The sequence below is a fragment of the Anser cygnoides genome, chromosome 10 (assembly GCF_040182565.1).
Source record: "Anser cygnoides isolate HZ-2024a breed goose chromosome 10, Taihu_goose_T2T_genome, whole genome shotgun sequence".
In the NCBI taxonomy this organism is placed as follows: domain Eukaryota; kingdom Metazoa; phylum Chordata; class Aves; order Anseriformes; family Anatidae; genus Anser; species Anser cygnoides.
Genome location: NC_089882.1, coordinates 22,737,799 through 22,765,126, shown reverse-complemented (window position 1 = coordinate 22,765,126; position 27,328 = coordinate 22,737,799). Strand labels below are relative to the sequence as shown.

General features: G+C 39.2%; 1 protein-coding gene across 11 annotated transcripts in view; it reads left to right on the top strand.

The window, feature by feature from the left end:
* Positions 1-27,328, top strand: part of WNK2 (WNK lysine deficient protein kinase 2) — a 117,934-nt gene that overhangs the window by 55,367 nt on the left and 35,239 nt on the right. For 8 of the 11 annotated variants that reach the window (XM_067003267.1, XM_067003263.1, XM_067003264.1 and 5 more), the window contains exons 6-19: positions 595-683; positions 1,467-1,686; positions 4,441-4,729; positions 7,827-8,023; positions 10,718-10,870; positions 14,242-14,430; positions 15,419-15,958; positions 18,491-18,805; positions 21,919-21,968; positions 24,553-24,718; positions 24,799-24,915; positions 25,076-25,243; positions 25,471-25,516; positions 26,710-26,826. In XM_067003267.1, coding sequence (XP_066859368.1) covers positions 595-683; positions 1,467-1,686; positions 4,441-4,729; positions 7,827-8,023; positions 10,718-10,870; positions 14,242-14,430; positions 15,419-15,958; positions 18,491-18,805; positions 21,919-21,968; positions 24,553-24,718; positions 24,799-24,915; positions 25,076-25,243; positions 25,471-25,516; positions 26,710-26,826 — 2,656 coding nt within the window. The remainder of the gene's footprint in view (positions 1-594; positions 684-1,466; positions 1,687-4,440; positions 4,730-7,826; positions 8,024-10,717; positions 10,871-14,241; positions 14,431-15,418; positions 15,959-18,490; positions 18,806-21,918; positions 21,969-24,552; positions 24,719-24,798; positions 24,916-25,075; positions 25,244-25,470; positions 25,517-26,709; positions 26,827-27,328) is intronic. The other 3 variants (XM_067003259.1, XM_067003265.1, XM_067003268.1) reach the window with 3 other exon arrangements.

Below are 27,328 nucleotides of genomic sequence, written 5' to 3'. Positions count from 1 at the left end.
TTCACTCATTCCCAATAAGATTCTAGCAATGTGCTTGGGGAATGCAAGAGCAACACAGAGCTGTTGGGCACATTCTTTCTCTGCCCTACTTGGTTTTGGGTTGGTTTGAAGTGGGGAGGGGGAGCTCTTGAGAGTACTGGGGAGCATAGAAAAGCAAAAGATTTGTGGGAAACAGGAATCTGGAATAGTTGGTGGGTCGTCGAAGGTATATTTGACCCATTCCTGCAACTGGCTATCTGAAGAAAAACACAATTATTTTTATTTGTTTTAGTGTTTTGAGAGTTAAGGCTGTTTCTTGAATAAGGACTTCAGAGTCCACAGGATGCAAAAGAAAGGTTTGCAAGTGTTAGTAAAGAAAAAGGAGATTTGCATAGTGTATGACTGAGTTCATGTACAAACTAATGAGCCTAAACTGCAACAGTACTTAGAAATATGATAGCTCTAAATCTTCAATTTAGTTTTAAATGTAGACAATCAACTTTATTAGTTATTCCAAGAGTTGAATTGACTGCACAGTGTAATAAAAACATCCTTACTGAAGAGCTAAAATGTCATTCTTTTTCAGACTAACTTGTTTTTTTCCTACCCTTTTAGGGTATAAAGCCAGCAAGCTTTGAGAAAGTTACTGATCCTGAAATTAAGGAGATAATTGGGGAGTGCATTTGCAAAAATAAGGAAGAAAGGTTTGTTTCAAATAAGCAAGTTTTGTATTAAATAATGTGTATGCAGAAATTTCGAGACTGTGGATTTCTGTTCTAGCCTCTGGGTTTCCTCTGTGCAGGAAAAATACAGAATGGAAATAAAAATATAAACGATTGCCTACTTTGCTGTCGGGATAATAGAATAAACTTCATTGCTGTGTCTCTCTGACTTTTAAAGAGTAATGTTAAAAAACATAATTGTGGATGAGTGGCATAGCTAGCCATAGGATCTCAGTCAGGAGGTTCTGACTGGAGCATCAAGTGTGGTGCAGGTTGGTTCTGACTGAATGCGGTAGAGGATTGACTAACATCCCTTTAGATCAATCTGTATATGAAGATAAATTGCGGCCTGTTTCCAGCTTAGGTTTTAAAAACCTAATCTTCTTATACTGGTCTCTATATATATCTTAACTCTAAGAAATACAGGCCCTAGGAACCTTAGATGACTATCTAGAGAGAACCTCATTTTAGAACTCACTAAGGTCAGATACTTGAGGAAAGTTGAACAAGGCTATAATCTCAATTTCTGAGTATGTTTATGGTGTATGAATATTGCTGAAGCTTTGTGAAATAGGCAATGCCATTTTTTCAGCAATCCTCAGTAACACCAGAAATACTACCTCTTTATGCTAGTAACACAAGTTGTTTTGGATAAGCACCAAAAGACTGTAAATGTTTTTGCCTCTAATACAAATTTCTTGTCACAAAGTTCTTTGAAAGTGCTTAATACTTGAAGTATTTGAATATTCTTTATATCCATTGCAGATATGAAATTAAAGATTTATTAAGCCATGCCTTTTTTGCTGAAGATACTGGGGTAAGAGTGGAACTTGCAGAAGAAGACCATGGTAGGAAATCCTCTATTGCCTTAAGACTCTGGGTAGAAGATCCTAAGAAACTGAAAGGAAAACCCAAAGATAATGGAGCCATTGAGTTTACTTTTGATCTGGAGAAGGAAACTCCTGATGATGTTGCACAAGAAATGGTAAAATAAACTTCTCCTGACAAAAATATATATGTAATTAGTGCATAAATCTCAAAGGACAGCAGGAGCAAGTCTGGTAAAGTAACTTCCATTTAAACCATTCTAGATATTGTTTAAGCAGTTTGCATTGCTTTTTTAGAGTGAATGCTAGAAGAAAGGGTAAATGGGGAAGAACTAATAACTGAAAAAGACGTTTACTGAATATGGAATCAGATACATAAAATGGCATTTCAAAATAGCAAGTCACTTAGGGACCAAGGAGGTATCTTCTGTTCTTGAATTTTGAAAAGTCTTCTGCTAATTTCTGTTAGCTGTTGCATGTCTTTAAATTTGTTTGGAATCTGATTAATTTCAGACAGCAGCTTGAAATAAATTAGAAGAGTTCAAAAGATCAATCAAAAATATTCTGCACGGAATTTTTCAAAGCACTTTGTTTTTTCTATCAGTGTTACTTAGGAGGAATATAGATGAGGAGGAATCTGCTCAGTCACTCTATCACTAAACATAAATAGGGAGCTAGATTCAAGCCAACTGCAAAGAGTTAGGAGTACACTTTGGATATTTTTTAACAAAAAGTTTAATTGTATCTTCATGACTTGTGTTTTTTTGTTAGAAAAAACTATTTTGTGTTCAAGTTTCAATGCATAATCCTTGAATTCATATTTTAAAGATGTCTTTACTGTAGTTGTTTAAGTTTTCTAAAATCGTGGAAACAGAACCAGTAAGCCCTTAGTCAAGGGTCTGAATGTTCTTGTGCATGCAAATATGTTTCTATTATTATACCCTAAATCTCAAGGGATCCTATTTAATGATGTTGTCATCACCATTCCTGTTCTGCTTAGGAGGCAGTCATTTTGGTAATGTTACCTTACTATGCTTGGGCTTATCACCATGTATCCAAAAATCAATGAGAAAATCAGGCTTCTCTGTCATCTTGTCACTAGTTTGCAATAGATCCAATATTTTTCCAGTAGTTTATTGTTACAGAACTTAATTTTGAAGTTGCTCTAGTCCAGTGAATTATTGTTATATCTTACATTTATATTTAAATATTTATGGAAACATTTGGAGATTCGAAGTTCTGTAGTGTACCAGGCTTATAGTTGTGATATTTATTTTTAATCGGGAAGTACTTCTCGTATAAAGTATATTTCAAAGATCACTCCCAAACTACTGTGATACAGTACCCTTTCCCAAATTTAAAGCCTGCATTTTACGATTACATTAACAATTACCCGGGTGCATGTAAAATACTTACAAACTTGAGGTTGTTGGGTGGCCAATCATTCCTAAATGTCATTTTCTAGCCCTAATGATTTATGAAACACCACAGCCATGTGTTTTCATCAGTTTGTGTTGATTTATATGCTGTGGAAGAGAATAACACAGGAGATCTTTTGAGTACAGGAAATTATTTATCATTATCGATGGGGTTTTCAGTTGTCAGGCATTCTAAACTGTCCAAATGGCATGGGCAAAAAGAACTTGAAATGTTCTGCTGGGTTTGCAACCTGTTTCACAGCCAGTTGTACGGTAAAATAGCATGTCTTCATTAAATGTTAACCGTTCTCTGAGTAGAGATGTAGGCATAAGAATTGTTTAGAAACTTGCTAATACGCCAGGTTTTTAGTGCCTTCCCATTAGGCTTTGCAAAGAAGAATCTGCTGGCAACCTCGGTTAATACCATACAAGGTTCTCTGGACCTGTGTGGTTCATCTCTATAGTAACTTGCTCCCGTTGTTAGCGTTTGCTGGATCAGCAGTTCAGGAATGTCAGTAAGGTCTGAGGGCATTGGCACTGGAAAATACCAGCATCCATTTGCAGCTGTATTTTAAGCTCCTTTGTAACTACTTTATTTGAAACATCAAAAAATCCAAGCTGTAAAACTGTCTTGTGTTTGGGCAAGAGCAAAGAAGGACAACCTCTAAATTTCCTCCAGGTAGATAAATGCTTCCAAATCTGTAGAATATGCATCCTTCAGAAGATGCAGATCTTAACATACAATCCTCTGGCAGCTCATTATTGATTTAACGTTTGTGCTCCTATTTGTAGGAGTGTGACAAGGAGATTCATGGAAACAAAGAGCAAAAGACAGATTTTCCGCTTTATCTGCTGAGCAAATGAATTCTGAGAAATCTTGCTCCCCTTTTCAGTCAGATGTGAACAGTCTGTATTTGACTCAATGATAAGCAAAAGCTTTTATAAAAAGTCAGTCAATACTCCCTGACTTCACCTTTTAAGAGAAGTTAATTTGAGGCTAAACTCTGTTAACATGTTTTCTTTCATGACTTGCTGTGAAATCAAGCACAGCACTTGGGGGAACTGTGTATGCTAGAAAGGTTAAGGCAATAAATTCTGATTAAGGGTAATAAGATTTACTGCAGTTCAAAGGATGTATTTCAAAAGCGCTTTTTTTCCTTTGACTATTTTGTTAATCTTTGGAGGAAAAAAAAAGAAAAAGAAAACCACCCATCTGTGTTAAGCTTGTTCTCATCATTGTATATTAACTGGTCAATTAAACAGATCTATATTCAGGTCTTAGAAACTAAATATTGCTGTTTTAAAATGCACTAGGGACAGAAGTTTAATTCATAAAACCATCGAGCTCTTGAATTCCTAGTGAGGAGTGAAATTGTATGTGTTTTTTTCAAAGTGATATTTTCTGTTAGAAAGAGATTCCAGTAATACGTGTGTACTTGTATGTGTGCACCTCTACGTGCACATGATCTTGCTAAGTTTGTTCCTCCTCTGTAGATTGAATCTGGATTTTTCCATGAAAACGATCTCAAGATAGTTGCAAAGTCAATACGTGACAGAGTAGCATTAATACTATGGAGAAGAGAGAGAATTTGGCCTAGAATACAGTCAGAGGAACGTCGAGATTCTGAATGCTTGGAGAAGCTGAAGACCCCACATGCACAACAGGTTCAAGTCACATACCTTTCTCACACCGGTCACCATATCCTGTCCGAGTCGGAGGAGCCCGAGGCAGACCAGCACCCCTTTCAGCAAAACCTGCCCACCAGCGTCACGTCTGTTGCATGTAAGTCTCACGTTAGTTTTGTGTGTGCAGGATGATGAATGTCCTACAGTAAAAATCAAGAGTAACGTGAGCTCAGCAGTGAGACATTAGGCATGTTTTTGCACATTAGCTCAGAGACCACAAGTGCCTTGAACCCTTTTGAAAGGAAAAAAAAGTTTCAAGAAAAAACATTGTATAGAGATAGCTCCTGCTTCAGTAGAAATAAATGCAAAAAACAAATGTACACTAATATATTTGTAAATAGAACAGCAAGGATACCTACTGCTAGACATGAAAAAAAAAGTCCTGTAATTTCTTGCATTTTGCAAGTTACTCTTGATAGTTTGTGTGATGTTTTTGTGAAACTGTGCAAAGATCTACAGCAGAAAAAAAAGCTACCTCTGAATGGTACATGGTATAACTCCAAGATTTCCTATTTTTTTGTGAGAAATAACTATGGTTTGGTCACACTTGTTAGAAACATCAAACCTTGTGGGCTGACAATTATTTTGTGGGTTCTTAAGTCATGATGTAGGTGCTTTGTCTGTTCCTCCAGGCTATTTATTTCATTTTGAGCTCATGGATCTGAAGCAAGGAAGTAGTTGGATCTGCACTGGGGGGCAGTGGGAGCCAGAGTAGGTAGTTGCTTCCATTCCTCCAGGCCCTGATGGCCACAAGCCAGTGATCTGCCAACTCATTACATTCAGATGGTGGTTGATTCACGAATAATGACTAATCACTGGGTTATTTCAAGACAAGTGCATTTCCATCTCCTGTTTTAAATTCAAACACTGATTGTGGTCTATCTCTGAAAAAGAACTACCTTGCCTTGCTTGCAGAGCTTGTTGTTTCTTCATTTTACTTCTCAGCATCAGACTTATCTCCAGCAAACAGCAAGGCATGAGGAAGTAGTGGTTTTAGCTAGCTAAAAAAACTTGACGCCGTGTCTGTCCCCTTTTTTAGCAAGTCAAGCTCTGCTATTAAAATCTTAATGTATTTGTAGTTTTTAACATCTTGAAGGCAGTGTTGCTGGATAGTTTTAGCTTGGAAGGTTTGAAATTTTGTAAGATTTTTTTCTAGCCAGTTTTTCAGATAAAATCTGATGTACTTATTCTGCTACTAAGCTATTATCATGATATTTTTGTTCTACTGTTCTGGACTTTTATGCAAGTGTATTTAAATTAAAGACACATTATCTTTAGCAAAGAGACAGCTGCTACTTTAATTCAGGTATTGTATAAATTGCTATACAGAGGTCTGCTCTGAATACTAAAATAACCAAGCACGCCTCTACAAGAAAACAAACCTTCAAAAGATAGGAGAAATGCCATATTTGCATAAATCTAAGAATGTTGCAGTATTTACAAAGCTTTTTTTCTGAAGCTAAATTGTTGTCATTTCATTTTCTTAGATCATGTATTTATTTTATGGTAATTTCTTTGAGAAACACTAATTATAATTCTTTGTTTCCAATGGTACAATGACACTGCTCATGCTTCCCGTGGTTCTGTTGGTCACGAGTTGGCAGAATTTGATGCAAAATAGGACACCCCTGGTTTATTTCCTGCTCCTCAACTCTTAATCAATATTTGATATTACTTGACAACTTGCTATCGGATGTCTTTCAACATTTTCTTTCATGCTCTTGTTTTGTTCCTTTGAGGTTCTGAATAATTGTTTGTAATAAAATGAAAGTGTGTATGGTGCAGAAATCTCTGCCTTCTTATAGTAGGGCCATGCTGACTCTTTTTGTAAACGAGCTAAATAGAGAGGTGAGTTTAATTTTGCGAAAAATAGTAGGGAGATGAGTTTATGAATACAGAGAAGAAATTTTATCACTGACACTATTAAAGCTATTTGTTATTTAAAATCTAAATAAGTAAAAACCTACTCAGAATATGGAAAAATAGAAGATGCAAAGTGTCGGGGAAAAAAAGGATGTAAACTTTTTGGTAACAGTTCTCTTTCAGTTTGGGTTTTAAATTTCTGTTACAATCCATTTGCCTTTTGGTTACTTATAGCTACAGTCTTGGTTGTCTCTTGCCATTTCTCAAATGAAAAAGCAGTAGGAAAAAAACAAGAGAAACTGGATAGATATGGCTTCAAAAGCCATGAAAAGACATCTTAAAAATAGTAATACTCAGTTGCACAGTTATAAGATTTATTTTTGTTCAACAAAAGATACTACACTTGCCCAATACCACAGTTATGCAATTCTGCACATTAGTTGGGCTTAGCATGAGAAACACTGACAGAGCTCTGAGTTGTCCTCTTCAATTGCCACAAAGCTGGACTGAGGTAGCTGTTTTATTTCATTATGTGATTTTGATTTAAATACAGGTAGCTTAAAGCTTTCCACTTACAAATAACAAAATTAGGATGCATTTCAGTTGTAATTCCTGTAGGATCTGTTCTTGTACCACTGCTTAGTCTGTTTATAGCCAGTGCAGCCCTAACCCTGCAGCTTTGTGATGCAGGACCTCTTTTTGCAGACTTGCTTAAATGATGCTGCTTTACTTTGTGTCACACACATCAATCAAAAAATCCATAATACATTTTTCTGTGATTTCTTCATTGTATGTTTTCCCCTAATCCAATTGAATTATTTTGCTATCCATTCATCATCTTGAGGTATTGCTCAAGTTGGTTATTATTTGAACTAATACAAAACATATAGTTTGAAGAATTTTGTGATTTTTCAATACTACTAATTCACAAAGACATTAAAATTAGTGCATCCCTAGAAGAACTAACTCCAGGACTCCATGACCTGCTATGAACATTATGATTGGGGTTTCCTGTCTTTTCATTGTACAAAATCCATAAACATCTGCAATTCTTAATGTCAACCTTGCGCCCTTTAAAGGAAATATCGATGTGCCTAAGATATCGTTGTAGACAGAAATCCATGGGGATTACTCTTGATTTTTGGCTTAGAAGGAGCAGCGTTTGCCTTTTGTAGAAAATAACATTTGTGTTGTATAATTTATTTATATAACGGAAAGGGCTAGGTTAGTAAAGTGTAAATTATACAAACCAATGTTGACCTTGCTCTGAAATCATTATGTGAACACTTGGAGTTGCTGAACCTGTAATACAAAAACTATTCTTCTTTCAGCTGACAGCACATTTGACAGTGGTCAGGGGTCCACTGTTTATTCAGATTCCCAGAGCAGCCAGCAAAGCGTCATCTACTCATCTCTGCCCGATTCAGTACCTCCGGCTATTCAACGGGTGTATAGCCCACCACTAAGTGAGAGCCAGGCCTTGCCCCATAGCCTTCAGCAGCTGGGGCACTACCAGCAGCCCTCAGGGGTAAGTCTAAAGCTTTTCAGAACTGTTCTGTAGCCTAGATTATATTTAAGGACTCAATTTATACACTGCTGTCAGTAGGAATGAATTCCAGGGCTTGCTTTATATAGTCCTCACTTGTTTCTACCAATGGTGACTTGCTTAGTCTGTGTTTTTACTTGATCTAAACCATGCATTAAGTAGATCATGTACTTGTAGTTCATTTCGCCATTCTTAAGACATGCTTCACTGGCAGCTGTCATTTTTTTTTTTCAGTTAAAGAGCTTCTCATCAATCTGTTTTCACTGAGCTACAGTAACAGCTTTGGAAATACTAGTTTTAAAGTCATGCCTAGATTTGAGAACTGTTTTGTTTGGTTTTGTTTACTGTCAATATAGCCACACGTTGTTTTCTCACTTGTTCAAGAGCTTCTTGGGTATGAGTTTCTCCCCATTGTGACAATGGTCAAACATCCATTCACTGCTGTTGTGGCTCTGGGTTTGGATTTAATATTGCAGAGAGATGGCAAACTACTTCCATTATTGAGGCTCCAAAATCAAGGACTGGAAGCCCAGTCAGACATTCACACTTGTTCCCACTTTCATACTGTTATGACCTTGACCAAAAGCAGCTAATGGAACTACTGGTGCAAGAACAAACACATGTGAGTGAACATAAATCTTGAGGTGATTCCAGCGAGAGGCGCGCCATAAGTGTGGTATGTCCTTCAGAAACTGCAGCAACACCATGTTCCTGTCGCAGCCTGCACCTGTTGCACGTGACAGGCAATGCTCCGTGTGCTTCTCGTCGCCACAGTGATTCGGTCATGGGTTTGACTCCAGATGCGATGTCCCTTCCCCAAGAATTCAGAGAGGGGAACACAGCCCTGCAGACTAGAGAAGGGGAAGCAGGCACATCACCCCCAATGGCACATCACCCCCAATGGCAATGGGGTTCTCAGTAAACCCTGCTGAGGTAGGGTTCTTTAAGCAGTCTTGTCAGGCATGCCTAGCTTACTTATTTCAGCCTGGCAAAGACCAAAATATGTCAAAAGTTCTAATGCCTGCTGAATGTGCTCACTCCCTGTGCAGCCAACTTCCAGACAACTCAGTGTCACAACCTCTTCCCCAAATAAGCAGGCCGTGTGGCAGGAGTTTAGACCTGCCTTTGTTACGTGAATCTTTACAGTACATAATTAGCCAGAAGACCAGTTCTCCCATGAGATCTGCAAGAGTTGCGGAAAGTACTCTGCCTTGTGAATCCTCTGATTGTGGAGAAGTCAACATGCCTGGACTGTTCCAGCCCTGTTGTGAAGTTTGCTCTGGCAAAACACCACTGGCAGAGAACAATGGGGTGATTGCAGCTACCTGGAGCGGTGGAAGCAGCCTGCCTAGTAAAAATGACAGTAATGATGTGGTAGGTTAACTTTTTGTTTCGTGCTATTTGATTTAACAGAAGAAAAATGAAATCCAGGACCAATGGTTTTCCTGCTTGATCCAGATTTACCCAACGTATTTTGGAAGTGCTTCACTTTCCCTGGTTTTACCTTATATTTTCCAAAATGCCTGCAAGAAATTGTGAACTGTATTTTGTGAATGCACTGAAACATGGCTCCATTTACCTGAAGGAAAAACCTGTAGCCAGCGCCCTCCACTGTGGAAACCACCATTCCTCTGTGCATACTTCTGCAGGGATGCATTCTTCCTCATTTCTTGTTTGCATGAAGAACTAATTTAATGTAGCACTCAAAAGGCACATCTTAAAATATTTTTTATTAAATTGAGCTGTGCAGAATGCTGTTTTAGAGCAGACTCATTGTTTCCATTGATATATCTCTGATTTGAACCTTAAATGCATTACTTTTTCTTGATTAAGGTTTTGAAAGGATAATAACTTTATTCATGAGCGAAATAGCTCTTTGGTTTTTAGTGAGTTTTCCATATATTTTTTTCTTTCTGCAGTATCATAGATAAAATGTTCCAGAGTTTGTCTTCTGTGTTTCTTGGGAATTTCAAGTCTGACTCAAATTCTTCCATTTTCCAAGAAAGAATAAGTATCAGTGTATTTTTCTAGGAGGTTATTTACCAAGATAACGTATCGGCACATAGCTGGAGCTGTAGTTGTTTTTTTGTTTTAGACTTTTAAATATCAGTCTGACATACTGTTTATTTTCAACATATTTACCTACTTGGAGTTGAAGTTTTAGAGAACTGCTGTTTTACAAGCCTTATCTGCATTTCTTTGTTGTTGTTGTTTTTACTTCCACTGGTTGTTTTATTTTTTTCACTTCTCTGTTCATTTTCTTGGCCTTAATTTCAAGTAAATTAACTCGTAATTTCGAAGATCAAGATTCTTTATGAAATTACAAAAGTCTTTGTGAGGATATTGTTGTACCTACTTAGTGGCTTGTTGTTGTTATGTTCTCCATCACCGTGTATGTGCTGTCAGTGGTTTTACTAGCTTGCATGCTTGCTTCCAGAAAGAAATGCAATGCAGTGTGGTTGTCTCATTGGCCTTTGGAATGACAGCTTTTTTCCATGTTTTTAGATTAACAAACTTTCTGTTCCTTGCATAACACCTTCACATTATGTCTTTTTCCTCTGTTTTGAACCAAGTATTGAGTAGACTATTTGCCGGCGTGTGTATCCCTAACAGTTGCAGAGACTTTTAGCATGAGGGCTGTTCTTTTCCCTAACGCTGTGCTCTCCTTGCTTGCAGCCTGCCCTGCCTGTGGTTCAGGCTCCACCTGCGGTCGTGCCCCAGCGACCCCAGCACTACCAGGAGCCAGCGATGACGTTCCCTGTGGTACAGCCGACCACCGTTGCTTCCTTGCAGCTGGGGCAGTCGCAGCCGGTGCTTGCCAGCCAGCAGGTGAGAGGCTGACTGCTGCCCCACAGCACCTTTCTCACCCCAGTCCTTAGCCATGCTCTGCTCAAGCTGACACCTACGATAAGTTTGAGTTACTTGAAACTATGAAACCATCACTTTAGAGCCTCAGGTAGGATCGGGGATGGGCTTTGGGTTTAAGGGACAGAAGAGTAATGGGTATGAGCACAATCAGTGTTTGATACCTTGAAATAGGATTTGTATTAATTTCACTTTATCATTTGGCACCTCCAGCTCAAAGTATTTTTAAAAGGTCATAAAGCAAGCCTGGTGCTGGTGTCAGTTGTCTTCAAACACTCAGTGACACTGCCTTTGGATTTGTGCATGCATGTTAAATGTAGCTCATTATAAACATCCAGCAGATCCCTTTATCTTCAAAAAGAATCTGTCTCCCTCTGAGCTGTCTCCAAATAGTAATTCTGTGCATTTTGGATTATCAAATTCCCCAACAAGTTCTGTTGCTATAGTGTTTACAGAACACCTCTTTCAAGCTGGGACAGCTGCGAAGGTTACAATTGCTTCCTTGTATACAGGTGGTATCAGCTTGAAAGAAGTGTAGCCACAGACCTATATAATGTGTTAATTTGTGGCTCATTTTTGTGATCCTACCGAAACATTGGCTTCCTTGGGTAGAAACTGTTGACAAGGCTGAGAAATGCCTGCATACTTTGTGTCTGACACATAACATATCTCTTCATACCTTTCCAGTTATCAGTATTTATCGGTGTTACATGTTATTATTTTTTTTAATATGCCCTACTCTTCTGAAAGCATCAGTATAGGAACAATGTAATTTGGTCTCTCTGAAAAACGCACACTTATGTGAAATTTTATGATGTATTAGATATTTTTTTTTTCTTTTTATTCTAACGGCCAGGGATGATATGGTTCTTTCAGCCAAAAGTTTTGTTCTTTCTCAAACACATTTAGGACCTCTCCCCTTGTGGAGATCTCTGTAGTGGCCTCTGGAGCTTTACCGTGACAGTGTAACACTTGTTGGTTTGGGCGTTTATGTAGGAATTCCTAAATGTTTGTGTCATTCTTAGTTGGTTGCCTTTAGGAAGACCTACTTTGAAGACAGTGATAAGTTATAGGAATGGTAACTGGTTTTGCAGTTAGCACAGAACATATTCCTTAAGGCCAAATCCGGTAGAGCACTAGATAATGTGTCTTCGTGCATGACACTATGAGCAGTAGAAAACTGCGATCTTTTTGTAAACAGATGGTAGGGCATGTCAGCAAAAGAATGGGAAATCAGGGTGATAAAACTTGTCTGTTTAAAAGAATGAAATATATTGATCTTTTATGAATATACACTGACTCAGACATACGTGATCAATATTGCATCTCAATTTTTTTCTTTTCAATTTGTGTGTCTGTTCACTTATAACGTTAAGGCTATAATGAGGCAAAATTAGTGCAGTTCATTTGGATTTTTTTCACTCCCTGTGCTTGATCCACTTCACAAGCATTTTGTGAAATATAAGTTGAATTGAAAATGGAGGCCTTAGTTAGCTACCTTAGCTCCATTCAGGCAGTTTTTCTGCTTTTAACAATGTCCTCTCGCGCGGAAGGTAGGTTGAACAGCCAGTGTCAGCGTGCCCAATTCCCAGTTATCTGTTGGCCGCCTGTCTGAGCTGCAGATTAACCCAGCACAGATGCTGAGATACCTGAGCTGGCTTTGTGTGCTGGCCAGGTTTATCAGCCCAAGCGCAGCACCATGCGCAGGCGCCCCTTCTGCTCCTGGAAGGAGGGTCCCTGCTGCAGAGCTGAGCAGCCCGGGTAGCAGAGCCCGTGCTGTGGGAGCTCCTTGTGCTCCCCACCAAGGCTCAATGCCTCAGCTGGGCTCTATCTCAGCTGTCTCCTCCTTGCTCATCGCCAGTGTCAGGCCAGCTCTGGCCATGCTGTGTGCTTGCACCTGCACCGCTGCTCCCTGGAGTTTGGGATTTCACCTGGCTAAATGCCCCTGCTCTCCTAAACCTGGAATGGCAGGAACTGCAATGCAGAGACAGTTCTTTGTTTTTCTTTAATGTGGCAAGATGAATACTCAGCCGAGACTAAGTAAATGCTGCGGGAGATGAACGGGTGTTGTGCAGTTATTCAACACCTGTACAGTGCCTTCTAGCGTATCTTACACTGCTTGTGGCATTCAATGCATTCAGACCCAAACAGTAGGCACCAGTAGCCAAATGTTCCTTGGTTCACTTATCCTTGTATTGGAAACTTACCAACTGTGGTGGAATTTTAACAGTTTAAGGGGGGGTGGCAGCTGGCTTCCTTGATGCACATCATACAGTTTTATTGCATTAATATACCTAAAAATTCTGGTTGAATAATCTCACCACTGAAAAAGCATATAGCAAAATTTTATAATACTGGTTTATGGTGGAAGTGGCAAAGATGAAAGATTGTGCTGCTTGGCTATTCGTTTGAAAGTCACCTTTTGAACATCAGGCATGGTATGAGATTTTATGTGCTGCAGAGCCTGGGCTAATCAATTAATCCCGTGGTCCCAAGTAGGTCAGGCCAGAGTCAGCTTGGTGCCTCAGTGCCATGCTTCTGAAACAGAAGATTATTTTTTTTAAACTACTTTTAGCATTAATTAATTGTGCTAAAGAGGGAGATATCAGTACCATGAAATATGAAACTTACTGGTTATTTTCAGCTTTAATACAGCTTTTTATTTCTGTTCTACTGTATAGAATTTGGCTGGCCAGTGGAACACTGGTCCCATGAAATGGTAAAGCTGCCTCTTTGGTTGGCCCACTGTTACTCCCGCACTTCACAATTAACTGGGATCCAGCTAGAACTTTTGCTATCACAGAATCATCTAGGTTGGAAAAGACCTCAAGATCACAGAGTCCAACCTCTGACCTAACACTAACAAGTCCTCCACTATAATTATTGTGTTTTATTCACATCTCAGATAATATGTTGTATATTTCAATGCCTGCTGCATTACACAGTTGGCTTTTAAATGCCAAGATTAGCTGGGTATAATCTGCGTAGTGGGAATCTTTGAAGTCAGTAGGTGGGGATTTTACTGGGCCAACTAGAACGATCTCTGGGATTTAACGACTGAGTCATTACAAATAACCTTTCCGAGACAGTTAGAACTTGTCTTTTCAGGTAATGTATCTTGCATTTAAACATGTTGTAAACATTGGCTCTTGTATAGCATTTAAATTAAGAGCACCCTTTTCTTCTAGAGAGCAGTTTTACTCTGAGTGGCTGTTCTGTTCTAACTGTGCAGCATTAACTAGAAAGAGAAAGCTGTGGTTGTGTCCAATAAACTGATTCTTTCATAATACACGTGCTATAACCCATTTTTGTTCTCTTTTTCTCTTTCCTGGCAGCAACCCATATCACAGCAAACTCCTCTGCAGCAGGTGCTTGCCAGTCAGCCAGTCTGTCCAATCCAGCCTGCAACCCATCTATTGCCCCAGTATCAACCCCAGACCTCTCAGGTGGCAGCTAGCAGTACACCACTAAAACCACTTCAGATTTCAACTGTGCCACAACTTCCACCTGTTGCCCCTTCCCAGGTAATACCTTTGAAAACTGCGTATGAATACATCCATTTGAGTGAAGCTTTCCAGCTAATAATTAATATGATTTGCAGTTTTTGTATGGCTATTTTGAATGCATGCCCATTTAGTCCATAAGAATACACTTTTTTCTTACTATTTGTTTTTGTTTGGAGAATCAAAAATATACTTTGTGAAAAATCCTGTGTCATGCCTGAATAATCCCATTAGTTTATTATTTATTTTTTTTTTGCATCTTCCCCTGTGGTGTACTCTTTTCCCATCCCAGGCGTTAGAGCATGAGAAGTTGCCCGTTTTTTGTGTTTGAGCTCTTGACTTCACCACTTTCCCTAAACCTCTCCCAGCTCTCAGACCTGCTTCCATGTTCAGTAGCAGGGATGGACCCTTTCTGTGGCCTGGAACGGTTTGTTGGAGCTATTGTGCTTTCTAGTGACAGCCTTTGTGATGTGAAGCAGCTTACCCACAAAGGAAGAAGCAAGCTGCTTCGATGATAACAGTGCAGTTATCATGGTCTGCTATGTCACTGGGACGTTTTGATTTTAAAAACCGTTTTACAGAATTTCCTGTGCTGCCTGGGATGCAACCAACCTTTTTAAAGACAAGAGTTTTATATTGTCACATTGAATTTTGCATGAAAGAGTGTAGCATTTTGTCTGCTCTGATTCCTTTTAATTTCTGTTAAAACGAAAGCAACTTTTTAAGTTACGATGTTGCTTGAAGGCTTCGAACTGGCTTGAGATAGTTTTAAGCTCCCAAGGTATAAAAATGTCCCCCCCCAAACTGAAATTCTTGCTCTTTTTCTAATGATTAAAGAACAATTAAGTTTTTATTACTGTTTATAAACATCAGGAAATGAAGTGATTAACAAACAGACATAATTATCATCATGACACAGGTGATCTTTACATACTTGTATGGCAAATGAAACTACTTTGTACCATCAATGAAAGCACTTGCAATTTATGTGATATTATATTTTTTTCAGATTCCTCAGTTTCCTGTCATTCCTGCAATTACTCCTCTGGCAGGACTTGACAACCTTCCTCCAAACCTCTCTGATATACCTGCTGCAAATGTGCCCCCCATACCTGCTCCTTCTCAATATTTTGCTCCAGCTGTGATTTTACCGAGCCTCCCCATGAACCCCACTCTGCCTATGGCACCAAACTCCCCAGCCCTCCCCATGCAGGCAGTGAATCTTCCTCATACAACTGTGGCTTCTCTGGTCTTGCCCTGCCAAACAATAGTGCCAAATATGTCAGCTGCTACAATACCATTGCTTGCTGTGGCTCCGCCGGGAGTGTCAGCGTTGCCGCCACATCACGCAGTGTCCCAGCTCTCCCAGCAGCAGATGTACCAGACCACCTTCCAGCAGATAATTCAGAGCGAAGCGCCCTCTCCCCATCACACACAGAGCACGCAAGCAGTTTCCCAGCCGCAGCAACCTCCACCTCCTCAGTCACTTCAGCCAAGCATAATTCATCCTTCAGAACAGACGTTGCCCGCGGCTGGGGCTGGTAACCAGGTAATCCGTTCGCCGTTGGGCTGTGTCGCTGCTAGACCCTAGGGTGGTTATTGAACGCAGGCATTCCTGGGGCTCATTCCATTGTAAACGTGCAATTGGGAGATTTGTTTCTTGCCCTTAAGATGTTTTGTTAACTCCTTGTCCTTGATTCTGACTGCAGTTCAGCTAGAGCTGGACTCAGGTGGAGCACTGAGGTCTTAAACCAGAGACAGGTGAATATTGTGGATATAAGGAGTGATCTAATGGGCTTTGAAAAGCAGGCAGAGATGTGCACTTTCTGAATTCCCTCTTCTTTCTCCTATCTGAGCTAGAAAGGAGTGGCAAGGAAGCATGAGCTGTCATTCTCCTGAGAACAGGAGAGGTGACTAAGCCGTGACAGCAGCTACCCAGCACTGCTGATGCTGAGGTTTTGCTGCCAGTACATTCAGGATGCATAGACTTCATATACAGATAGCAAAATATGGATGAGCTGGCAGAAGCGAGTGAAATGATAGAAATGTTTTGATGTATACCTGCTTTAGAACAGCGCGCTTTGTAAAGCCAAGGGAAATGACCATCTGATGATAACTTCAGAAATCTGCATGGCAGCGGTCTATCAGACAAGAATGAACACTAGCTGCAGACCCTTTTTCCCCCTTAAAAGAAATGAAGCGTAAAATGAAGCTTCCAACATTAGCACTGTTTACAAACGAACTGATTCAGGACCCGTTGACAGAGTCTGTAAACACTTGTATTGCCACATCTGTGATATGACAACATGAAATGCAGTCTGACCCAAGCAGGAGAGAGCACTAAATCTGTTAATAATAGCGTTCTTGAAAATCTCTGTTCTACTACATCACTTTGCTGTAATGTACCAATTAAAATTCATAACATGTCATTTCAACCTGCCATATCATGGCATCTTCCAAGTAGTACATCATTTTTAAATTTGTCTTCGTCCATATATTTGGTACAGAAATATTGTTTGTGGAAGTGTAGGCAATGCAGACCCTGAGACTGTTACCACTGAGCTAATTAGCCATAGCTTTTTCCAATGGCTGTAGAAAGAATTGAACCAGGTGTGGCAAACACCAAACCTAAAGAACTGATATTTGCAAACAGTGCAGACAGTCATTATTTACCAAATACACACAGAAGACTTCCATTGTATTTTTTAGGATTAATGAAATAGCTAATACAAACAAAATGGACAAGCACATAGGATTATTCAAAAATAGATTGTTCATCTTTTAAAGTGCTCCTAATGGGAAGGTATTTCTGTAAATAAAGGCATTCCAATGCAGGGCTATTTCTGCAATTGATGTCCAGCACCTTTATGTCCAGTCTTGCCCAGGTAAATTATAAATTGAAACATTTTGTGGATTATTTTAGTTACATAAGATGAAAAAAGCATTTCACTATTCTTCTGCACTGTACACCACAGTTACTACTCTAACAACCTCCACTTAGGTAGTCTTGTAACCATTGTGTTGCAAGGCACGCTGCATCTTTATATTTATCCACTTAAAACCTGGAATAGTAATGTTGGCTCATATCCAGAATCTGCACAGAGCATGCAGTAATGAAATTGTGTGCCCTAGTTCTCATCTGAGTCTTGATTTTTATTTTTTTTAATTGTCCAAATATTTTAAATCTCTAGGTGATGACAGGTACTTCAAAAATAATTTAAAACTATGCAGTTGTACCTAGTACTAAAAAGCCTTCTTTTTGTATTTTCTTTTCTCCCTTTTTCCTTCTTCCTACAAGCTCAGTCCCCTTGGAAAAATACACAATGTACCTAAAAGGCGAATATTCTGTTCTTAAGTGTACAACTCAAAGAACTGTTATGCAGAATAACAACCTAGTCTCTAAGGTAGTTGACATCTAATCGTATCGGTCCAGTTCCCACAAAGCACTTACGCACACAAGTTATTTTAATGCATTGAAGAAATCCACTGAGATAAATGAAACTTCCTCTGTGTGTTACACAAGGAAGCGCTTGCGGGATTGAGGCCTTAGTGTTTAGTATGCCAAGAGAAGTTGTATCTGAAATGTTTAAACTAAATGGAAAACAATGTGTTCTGTAAGGCATTGGCATATATTCAGTCTCAAAAGAGTTAATCATGTTTATATTAGCTAATGGTGCATATGCAACATTAAAAAAAAATCTAAATTATGGATAGAGTATACTTTTCTCTGCATGGATGGTGTGGTATGCTCACTGAAGACAGAACAAACTATTCAGGACAAGGAATTCATAATCTAAGATTTTAATTTCTTAGCAAAACATGGTTTTCTTTCTACAAAGAAAATAGTGCTTGTGGAATACACACTGTCACAACTATATAGGAAGAACCCTTTGTTATTTGGTCATTTTAAAGCAAATCCAAACTCTTTAGTTGCCCTTCCAATCAGAAACCACATGGATATATTCTCAATGCAGAATTGTAATCCTTTTTCCATGAACTGCAGTGACTTTAGTACTTTGTCATATAAGTCACAAGCACTATAAGTAGAGATTTGTTTTAATAGGTGTCTATTGTGTTACAGCAGATTACTGGACATACTCAGTATGCTTTGGAAACTGGAGCCCAGGTGCCGGTACTCCCAGTGCAACCTTCGATAGTCATGTCACCGCCTTTGCAGTTGCAGCCAGAACTATTGCCGCCCCGCGTCGCTCCAGAAAGTATTTCACAGATCCATGGCAGCCTTGCTACAGCTAGCCCACCAGTGCCCATAGATCACTGTCTGCCTCTTCAGCCTTCTGGTCTTCTGCAGCTTCAGCCAGATCTTTCCCAGCCTCTGGGTCAGCAGCTCCAAGCTCCCAGCTCAGCTGTCCAGGCAGTTACAGAGACATCGCAAGAGGTAGTGCTGTCTCCCCCTTAACCTTCCTTATGGGCACGGGCTTATTTCACAAGGGAGATGATCCACTCTCACCACATAGAGCTGCTTCTCCTAGATGCTAGTAACTCCGAGTAGGCAAATAATTGGCTATTTCCAATGAAGCTGGAAACGGCATGTTTTACCTTCTGCTACTTGTGAAATGTCTCCTTGAAGTAATCAGGCAGCAGGACAAGTCAGCCACAGAGCACATCTTTGTCAGTAGTCCAGCACAAATACAGGCAGAAATTACCTTCTTTAAGTGCTGTGGGTCAGTAAGAAACTGTTCTATAAAGTTCCATCTGTGTTTTGTCCAGTCTCATTTTAAATGTCTCAAGCCATTGTGCAACCAATCACCATTTGCCTTAAGAAACTATTTCATAATCTGATTCTTCACTATGTAAAAGCTCTTCATGTTCTTCAATTTGAGCCTTGTTTGCATTTCATCAGCGTTTTACCCTCCTGTATTGCCTGAATTCTACTCTAGCCCTGGGATTTTTGTTTCTTCAAGTACTCATAGGCATTGCCAATTCTCAGTGGCCATATAAGCAAGATAGGTTTTATTGTTTTTCCTTATAAAACTGTAAGCTTGTCTTCTGTCTGCTATTTTGACTTTTCTTTCTACTCCCATAGTTGTTTAAACCTCAGTCTTGACAGAATGTCTTCTCTTCAATTCTTTAATAGATACCTATAAGCAAATCAAAATAAAGGTTTTGGCATTTGTACCGGATTTTTGTAATTAAGTTGAATTTGTTCTCTGCTTCTAAGTGGGAATGTCCCTCATCAATTCTGCTTTCATGTTTCTGCTTCCTCTTGTGTTTCTCTGTTCTGAATTATCTTTTCTCCCAAAGTAACCCTTTCCATCTTTTCGAATTAATCTCCTCTTTTAACCTATACATCCATACACTTGTTGCATCCCTTTCCTACACAACACACCCTGTGAATTTCATTAGAGGTACCACTTAACTTCTCTTCCAGAAGATGTTAAGTAAGAATGGTACAAACACTGAAACTAGATTCTAGTTCCACATTTTGTCAGTCCTTCTATCCAGTGGCAGTCTAGTTCTTGTCAGGAATTATTTGCGCTGTGGTGTAGGGTATTTTCTGGTGAATTCCTTTATCCTATAGGTTAGATGTAGGTAGCAGAAATAGAACTAGACTGTAGTATTCATGTGCGGAGTCCCCATGTAAAGAATGGCTGTATCAGACACATCCCTTACTCGAGTTATTTTTCTCCAGCCTTCCTTTTTTCTCTGTGCACAGCTCATGTTAGAATCAATGCTGATGTCAAAGCTACAGCCTTCAATGCAGGGTCCATCCTGTTACAGTATCCAGAAACAATAGTGTTTCTGGAAATATGAACAAACTTAATTGCTATAGTGGAGGGTGAGATGGGGGATGCACGTTGTCCCACATTACCTGAGAAATCAGTGCCCACTGAGGCACATGTCTGACTTGTCATTTCATCATATACCTAGGAACATGTAACGGCTGTTTTGCTAACTTCATTCTTGTACTTCACCTGTAAATTAAGTCCACTCTCTCATGCAGTTTAAGAAATCAATCCAATGTCATACTTTTGTCGTCTTTTTCTAGAGAAATGTAGAACAGGCTTCTCGAGTTGGAGAAGCTGAATTTCTGAGTGACAATATGGTCCTCTTCTCTCCCTTCTCTCTCTCTCACACCTGCAAAATCTCCAGTTAGAACCCAGCCCCGCAGAGTGCAGGTGCTGCCTCTGTTGCCCTTTGTTACGGGAGACACTGGAATCTCGGAGCTGTAATGAGCCGTAAGCATTGATCATTGCAGCTGGCTTCTGTGCAAAGTGCATGGGCATCAAACTTTCTGTGTAAAGGTCAAACTGATCCAAGTGCTTCCCGTGCTGATTTTATGACATATATTGCTAAGGTTTTCTTGGGTGTAAGAGGAGTTTCATATCTGTAAATATTCAAATCACCATTTTGTTGCTGCTCTGCCATGACGCTTTTATCTCTGTCTCTTGTTTAAATGTGTGGCAGTACTCATATCCAAACCAATTTGAATTGATCAGGCAAATGAGATTTTGTAAGACACTTGATGAAGTGCATTACTAAAATCTAGATACATTATGTCTGTGTTCTCACTGTTCATTAATTTTGCAGCTTTATAGAAACTGCGGTCAAGTTTGGCATGGCAAGTGTGTGGCATTATAAGCAATGAGGGGTGTGGACTGGTTAACCTCTATGCTTTTAACTATGGTCTACAAACTGCCCTGGTATGAATATGTGGTGATGACAGTCCAGGGGCTTCTTTGTGACAGTGTGTCTATAGAAGGATTTTCTATATATGTCTATAAATGTATGTTTACATAAGTATATATATGATTATATATATTTATTAATACATTTGGTGTGTGTATATACCTATACTGCTATATACAAACCAAGGTGTGTGTGTCTGTGTATGTTACCTACATACGTGGTAAGATTGTACTAGTAGGGCCAGTAACAGCATCATCACAAATTCCATGAAAACAGCTCTGTAGGCTGTTGATGCCTATGCTAGCATTGCAACCAGTGAAGAGGGAAGATTTTAGGGAAAATTTCTATTATGTAAAGAGCAAGAGGAGACATGGTATGAGGGCTATGTTTTTAAACAATGAATTTTTGTCTTTTATTTGCAAGTTCATCAGAAATTTTCACAATAAGCCAGACACAGTGAAAATACCTAGCATATTTCAGGAAACTATAGAGAACAATAAAGCAAATTAAGGTATAATTTACATCCATTAAAAAAAAAATAAAGAAAGGCAGGTGCTGATGTGGATTTGTCCTGCATTGAAGTTTTTCCATTGTGGTAAGGAACATTTTGTTTCTTTCACTGCTTCTTCTGCCTAAGAGACAGCAGGAGGGAACTGGCATTTTAGTGGCTCTGTCTTAAGAGTGTGCACAGGTATTGATGCTGTGGTCAGGAGTAATGATGGGAGGGTCAAATGGGGCATTTTCAAGTTCCAAGAAGAGGTTAAACAATGTTTTAGGATTACTGATGTCTCAACAAAACTTACTTAAATTTCATACAGCAATATAATGCATTTACTTAAACAACTTTTTCTTGCATTTTAGGAGCAGGCAATACAGGAGAAACTTCAAACTCTGTCACAGAGCTGTGAAAGGTATCATTATAATCTTTTTGGCATAAGAAATATTTTCTTTCTGGAGGCTGTTTTCCCCTTCTATCTTTACAAGGCTGAATCAAATGCCTGTTTTTTGGCTTGGGTCAGAGGAGAAGGAGCAGCAGACGCTGCGCGGAAGAAAGATGCAAGGGTGCAAGCATAGGGAAAAAGTCACAACTATTTTGTATGCAGAGTCTGTTTTGGTTCTTCCAACACTTCTCATGCTTTAATTTGGATATTGCATCCTAGCCGTGATGTATGTACAACAGCTTTCACTTCACCATGTAATTTATTTTTGTTAAAATAACTGAAGTGGTATGATCACTGATTCTGATGCTGTTGAATCTATATAAAGATATTTTATACTAGTTGGGTCTGTAGCTTATTCCCTCTTTGGAGTGGGTAATCCTGTCTTACCTTCTGTAACGATCTTTCCCCAGGTATGCTACGGGGGATGGAGTATTGGTGAGAACTGTGTATTGAGCCATTCACAAACATATCATTATAATAGGAGTTGGAACATGCAGCCAGAGCCCGTTCTGTGGCTTTGCAGTGCACAAGTTCAAACTTAAGCCTAGTAATGCATTAATTGCAGAAGTAATGGTAAATAATAACTCATACAGCCAGCTCAGCACTCCTCAGAAACATAAGCAAACCTTAATTTTTGCCAGCCCTTGACTGTCCATTCCTGTACTCAAAAGCAGAAGGGGAAGCAGCAAGGTTTAGAAGATGTAGTGAGGAAGAGCCCAGGAGAGGAAGGCTTGCTGCTGTGGCTGCTTGACTGGAGAGAGAGCTGAATGGGGGCAGTGGCTGCTGTTTCTGGGGCAGTCATGCTGCTATTCCCATCCCACAACTCCTGCTTTGTGGCAGCAGTAACAGAGTTTTCAGTGCAAGGGTATGGATAAGGTAGATATGAACAGCGTGTATCTGTAAGCAGCTGAGTCCTTTGCCAATTGCAGGAGCTAGCACCAGGTTTGTCTTCAGTGATTATAAAGCTGCAGGCCTCTGTGCTTTGGGTTAGGATTTTATTGACCTTTTTCTGTTTTCCTAAAGAGACAAGGTGAGTTAAATTTATGAACTTGAAGACCTCTTACCGTTTTCTATCTGCCCTACCAAAAAAAAATGTCAGTCTGACACAAGACCGTGCAACCCCGCAGCCCTAAAATTGAACTTTTTTTCCCCTCAAGAATTTGCTGCTTTTAAACACTGCATAGAAAGTCAAATCTAATTTTTCTTAACTATAGGTTAGTTCTGACTATAAATAAGTTAGACAAAATGAGTTCACTTTGCTATCTAATGTGTTGTAGAAAGGTATGTCAAATTTTTTGTCATCTTCTAATTTGCCTCTTCCAGAACTGTGTGTGAAAAGCTGACTATCATGACTGCAGTAACATGAGAAGCCTGTGTCAGAACACGTCTCGTAGTTGTAGACAGGTCTCTCTGTTTTCCATGTACACGTGGAACTCAGTGTTGAAGTTGGGCTGTATTTTTGTAGAGTGGAGGTTAACAGTGCACGAATAAAAAGGCTGGCAGTTGCAGCAAAGGTATGATCCAGGGTATATCCTACGTGCAGAATGTGTTCTCTTTCCTGACATAAGACTTGCACATACAAGATACCCATGAAGGGGGTAGTACTAAGCAGTTCAGTTCAACTTCTGCAGTTAGAACAGGAAGTAAAGGCCTTAAATTTAAGTAGGAATCTGTAGGTTAGTCTTAAGTTCTTTTATTCCTGTACAGATAAATAAATACAGGAATAAATTGTCCAGGAAGGTTATGAAATCTCATGGGAGGTTTTTAAGATAAATTTTACACAAGTGTATGTGAGTACTGGCATAGACAGAGCTGATCATACCTTAGGGTAATAAATGGGCCAGATGACCTTGCAAGACTCCTTCCTGACTCATTTTCTATGAATCTTTGTAAATTTCTGGCAGCTTCACAAACTGCGTGTTGACATTTTCCAATACGCATTATTTTACGATAAGGTTGTTAGCGGCTACTGTTTTGGTTGCTAAAAATAGTGGACTGGTACTAGCTGGGACACTTGTCATCTGGGATATTGTGGCACAATACCCTCTTTTCAGTTCTTGAGAACTGTGGAGATGGGAGACACTGTCCTTGAGGGGTGCTGTACCAAGTTTTTTCTTTTCCTTCATCTCTGACAAACAACTTGACCAAGTTCAGACTTTCTGCTGTGAGTTTGAACAAACTGGAATTGAGAAAGCTGAAGCTTAGAAAAATAAGAACGTGTGCAGTTTGGACAGGGACCCCAAGGATCCCTAAAGAAAATGGATTAGGGGATGTAGTGATGTATTAAGAGTGATGGGACTTCCCTATGGTATTGAGAGCAACCTTGATAGGTCACTTCTTGTTAAGTGTGATAGCAAGAGTACATTCCTGACTTGGAGTAGCTCTGTCGACTTACTGAGTATCTCTCCATAGCTGGCTCAATTTGGTCTAGAAGTGCAGACATTCACTTTTTTTTTTTTGTAGCCTCTGTTTTTCCTCTATTTTGCCTGTGCATAACTCCATCATCTGTGATGGCAGTTTCATCCTGGGGGGTTTCTTCCTTTCTCTTGCAAAGCTACATGAGTCCAGATGTTGCTTCAGGTAAAGAGATGAGTGACAGCTTCGAAGGAGCAATAGGAAGTGGAAAACAAGAAGGAAAGTCTTCAAAGAAACATAAGAAATCTACACGTGCTCGTTCACGCCAGGAGAAGTCCAGCAGACCCAAACTGACCATATTAAATGCAAGTACACTCTCTCTGAGGATAAATTCAGGATTAGTTTGGTTGTGCCAGAAATAATCATTGTTAATCTTTGTCTGCAGGTTTGTAACACAGGCGATAAGATGGTGGAGTGCCAGCTCGAAACACACAATCACAAAATGGTGACTTTTAAGTTTGATTTGGATGGTGATGCGCCAGAGGAAATTGCTACATACATGGTAAGACTTGATGGTGCAGCTGCCCACAGTCTCTACTATAACAAGTTGCTTCAGCCAATTTATTCTTAAGTTGGCTTGTTACAAGCTTTCTGGTAGCTGTGGAATGAGACATTAACCAAAATGTTATTCTTTTGCTCTTTATTTTGATGTGACCTTATAGGTAGAGAATGAATTCATATTGCAGAGTGAAAAAGAGACATTTATTGAACAAATGAAAGATATTATTGATAAAGCAGAAGATATGCTTAGTGAAGATACAGAAGGAGAACGAAGTTCTGATCAGGGAACAAGTCCCCAGCAGGATACTGATAGACTGGAAATGAATGAGGTAAGAAACATTAAAAACTTCTAGTTTGATTCCTTTTTCTTGACATCCCCTTACTGTAAATTAGTTTTATATCCCATGCTAAAACAAGGTTTCTTAGCTATAAGAATAATTCTTCTACTCAGTTAAGGCTTACAATATACATATTCCTTGGAATAATGCTGCTCTATTGATACCAAGACAGCTAGTTCCTCTGTTTTGTTTTTGTTCCTTTTTTTTTTTTTTAATAGGAGAAGCGGCAATCTCAGGTGAAGACACCCGTGTATCAACAGAATGGTAAAAGTACCTTTGAATACAAACTTAATCTCTAGCTTTAAGTCAGTGATTAGCTTATGCAGAAGTTTGCTAATTCAGGAAGACATCCACTGGCTACTGGTGGCTGGTAATATATCTAGAAATAAGGGTGTAACAGTGGTCTCTGCTGTTAGTAGCCTTGAAGATCGCAGGGCTGAGCTGGATTAGTCTAATATCTGGGGACGTTTAGGGAAGCCCTGAATTACACAAGCTGATAATGAGTCTAGGAAAAGTCAAGAAGGTACAGGCAAGCATACTCTTCATAACAATTAATATATTTGCAAGAAAAAGCTAAAAGATTGTGTTTGCATTGGTAATTTATTTGAAATTTCTAACCTGTAAGTTTTTAGCTACCTCAGTATTACTGAGAGGAATCTTGGCCTTCTGAACATCATTATGTCTTACAGATTTTACAGCCAAGTGTGGAAGGGAAAAGAATAGGTCCTTTAGTCTCTTTGTAAGTGGATGTTGGTGGAAAAATTTAAACCTCTGCTGGAAGAAGCATTGTTCCCAAAATTCTTCTTACTGGGGGTAGTACTGTGTATTTGCTTCATTCTTACAGGGAAAGAAGGATAATTTAAAACTTGACAGGTACAGGAATTAGATAATCTTCCAAACTAGATTTTCTGCTGAAAAGATAGGGTTTATTTTTGCCTATAGAAGTCATATAACTTTTTAGCACAGCTTTTTTAACATAACGTTTATATTTATGCTGGTGGAAGGTGCAAAGTGTGTACAGTTCTGGTTTGCCATTTTCATATGCCACACCTTGAGATAAGACTTGAAAGTGAGTATTAGCTGTAACTCTCCGTCCTTAGTTAAAATAGATAAACTTCACAAAATTAAGAACTTTTTCCATAGTGAGAACTGTTTGCAGTACCGTTAATAAAATTGTGTATGAAACTATTACCCTTCCAAGGCTAATAAACACTTGCAAATACATTTTCCAATAACTTACTGTAAGTACGTGGTGGAATCGGGAGGTACTGCTGTCTCCCTTCCAGATCGTGGCTTCTGTGGGATAGGAATCAAATTGGAGCCATTGTTTTAATCTTGGCTAGTACTACAAATATTCTGTCTTTCTATCTAAATATAGAAGTTAAGACTAGTTTATGATGGGTGGTCTGGAATGGACAGAAACTATTGTTTACTTCCTATTTTATTTTCATCTCTAGTTTTGCATACTGGAAAAAGGTGGTTTATTATATGTCCTGTTGTGGAAAACGCTACTACTGATGCACCAGAGTTTTCTCCACCGGTTCCTCAGAGTACACAGCAGTCTGAAGGTCCAGGTATTTAAAGACTTCAAAGTTTTCAGAAAAAATTTTCTTCTCAGAAGTTGCTATGTCATCTCTCTCCTAGTCTTGCATAATTTAGCTGGGATAGTTGCATTTAGTCAGAGGAAGAAAATGATGGATATTTTTTAGTGGTGGTATTCAATAAGTTACCTAATAATGACAGGCAAACGTGTATATAATGGCACTTCAACGTTAGTTTGATCCCAGAGGGCTGCAATCTACCGCTCTGGTGCTGTGGTAGTTTATTACTATGATCTGATACTGCTTAATACTGTTACCTAATATTACTTAGTAGTTAAAAGACTTGGGTGTTGTGTGGCAAAACATACTGCAAGTGACCTTTCTGTTCTAAAAAACTTTGTAATTATAAGATGGCTGCTTAATAAACTGTGTGGGAGAAAAAAAGGTCCCTTGGCTTTGATCTTCACTCCTGCCAATCCCTTAGAAAGTTGTTGTGGCCTGGGGAAGACAGGAGAGGAGAGGAACAAACCCCGGA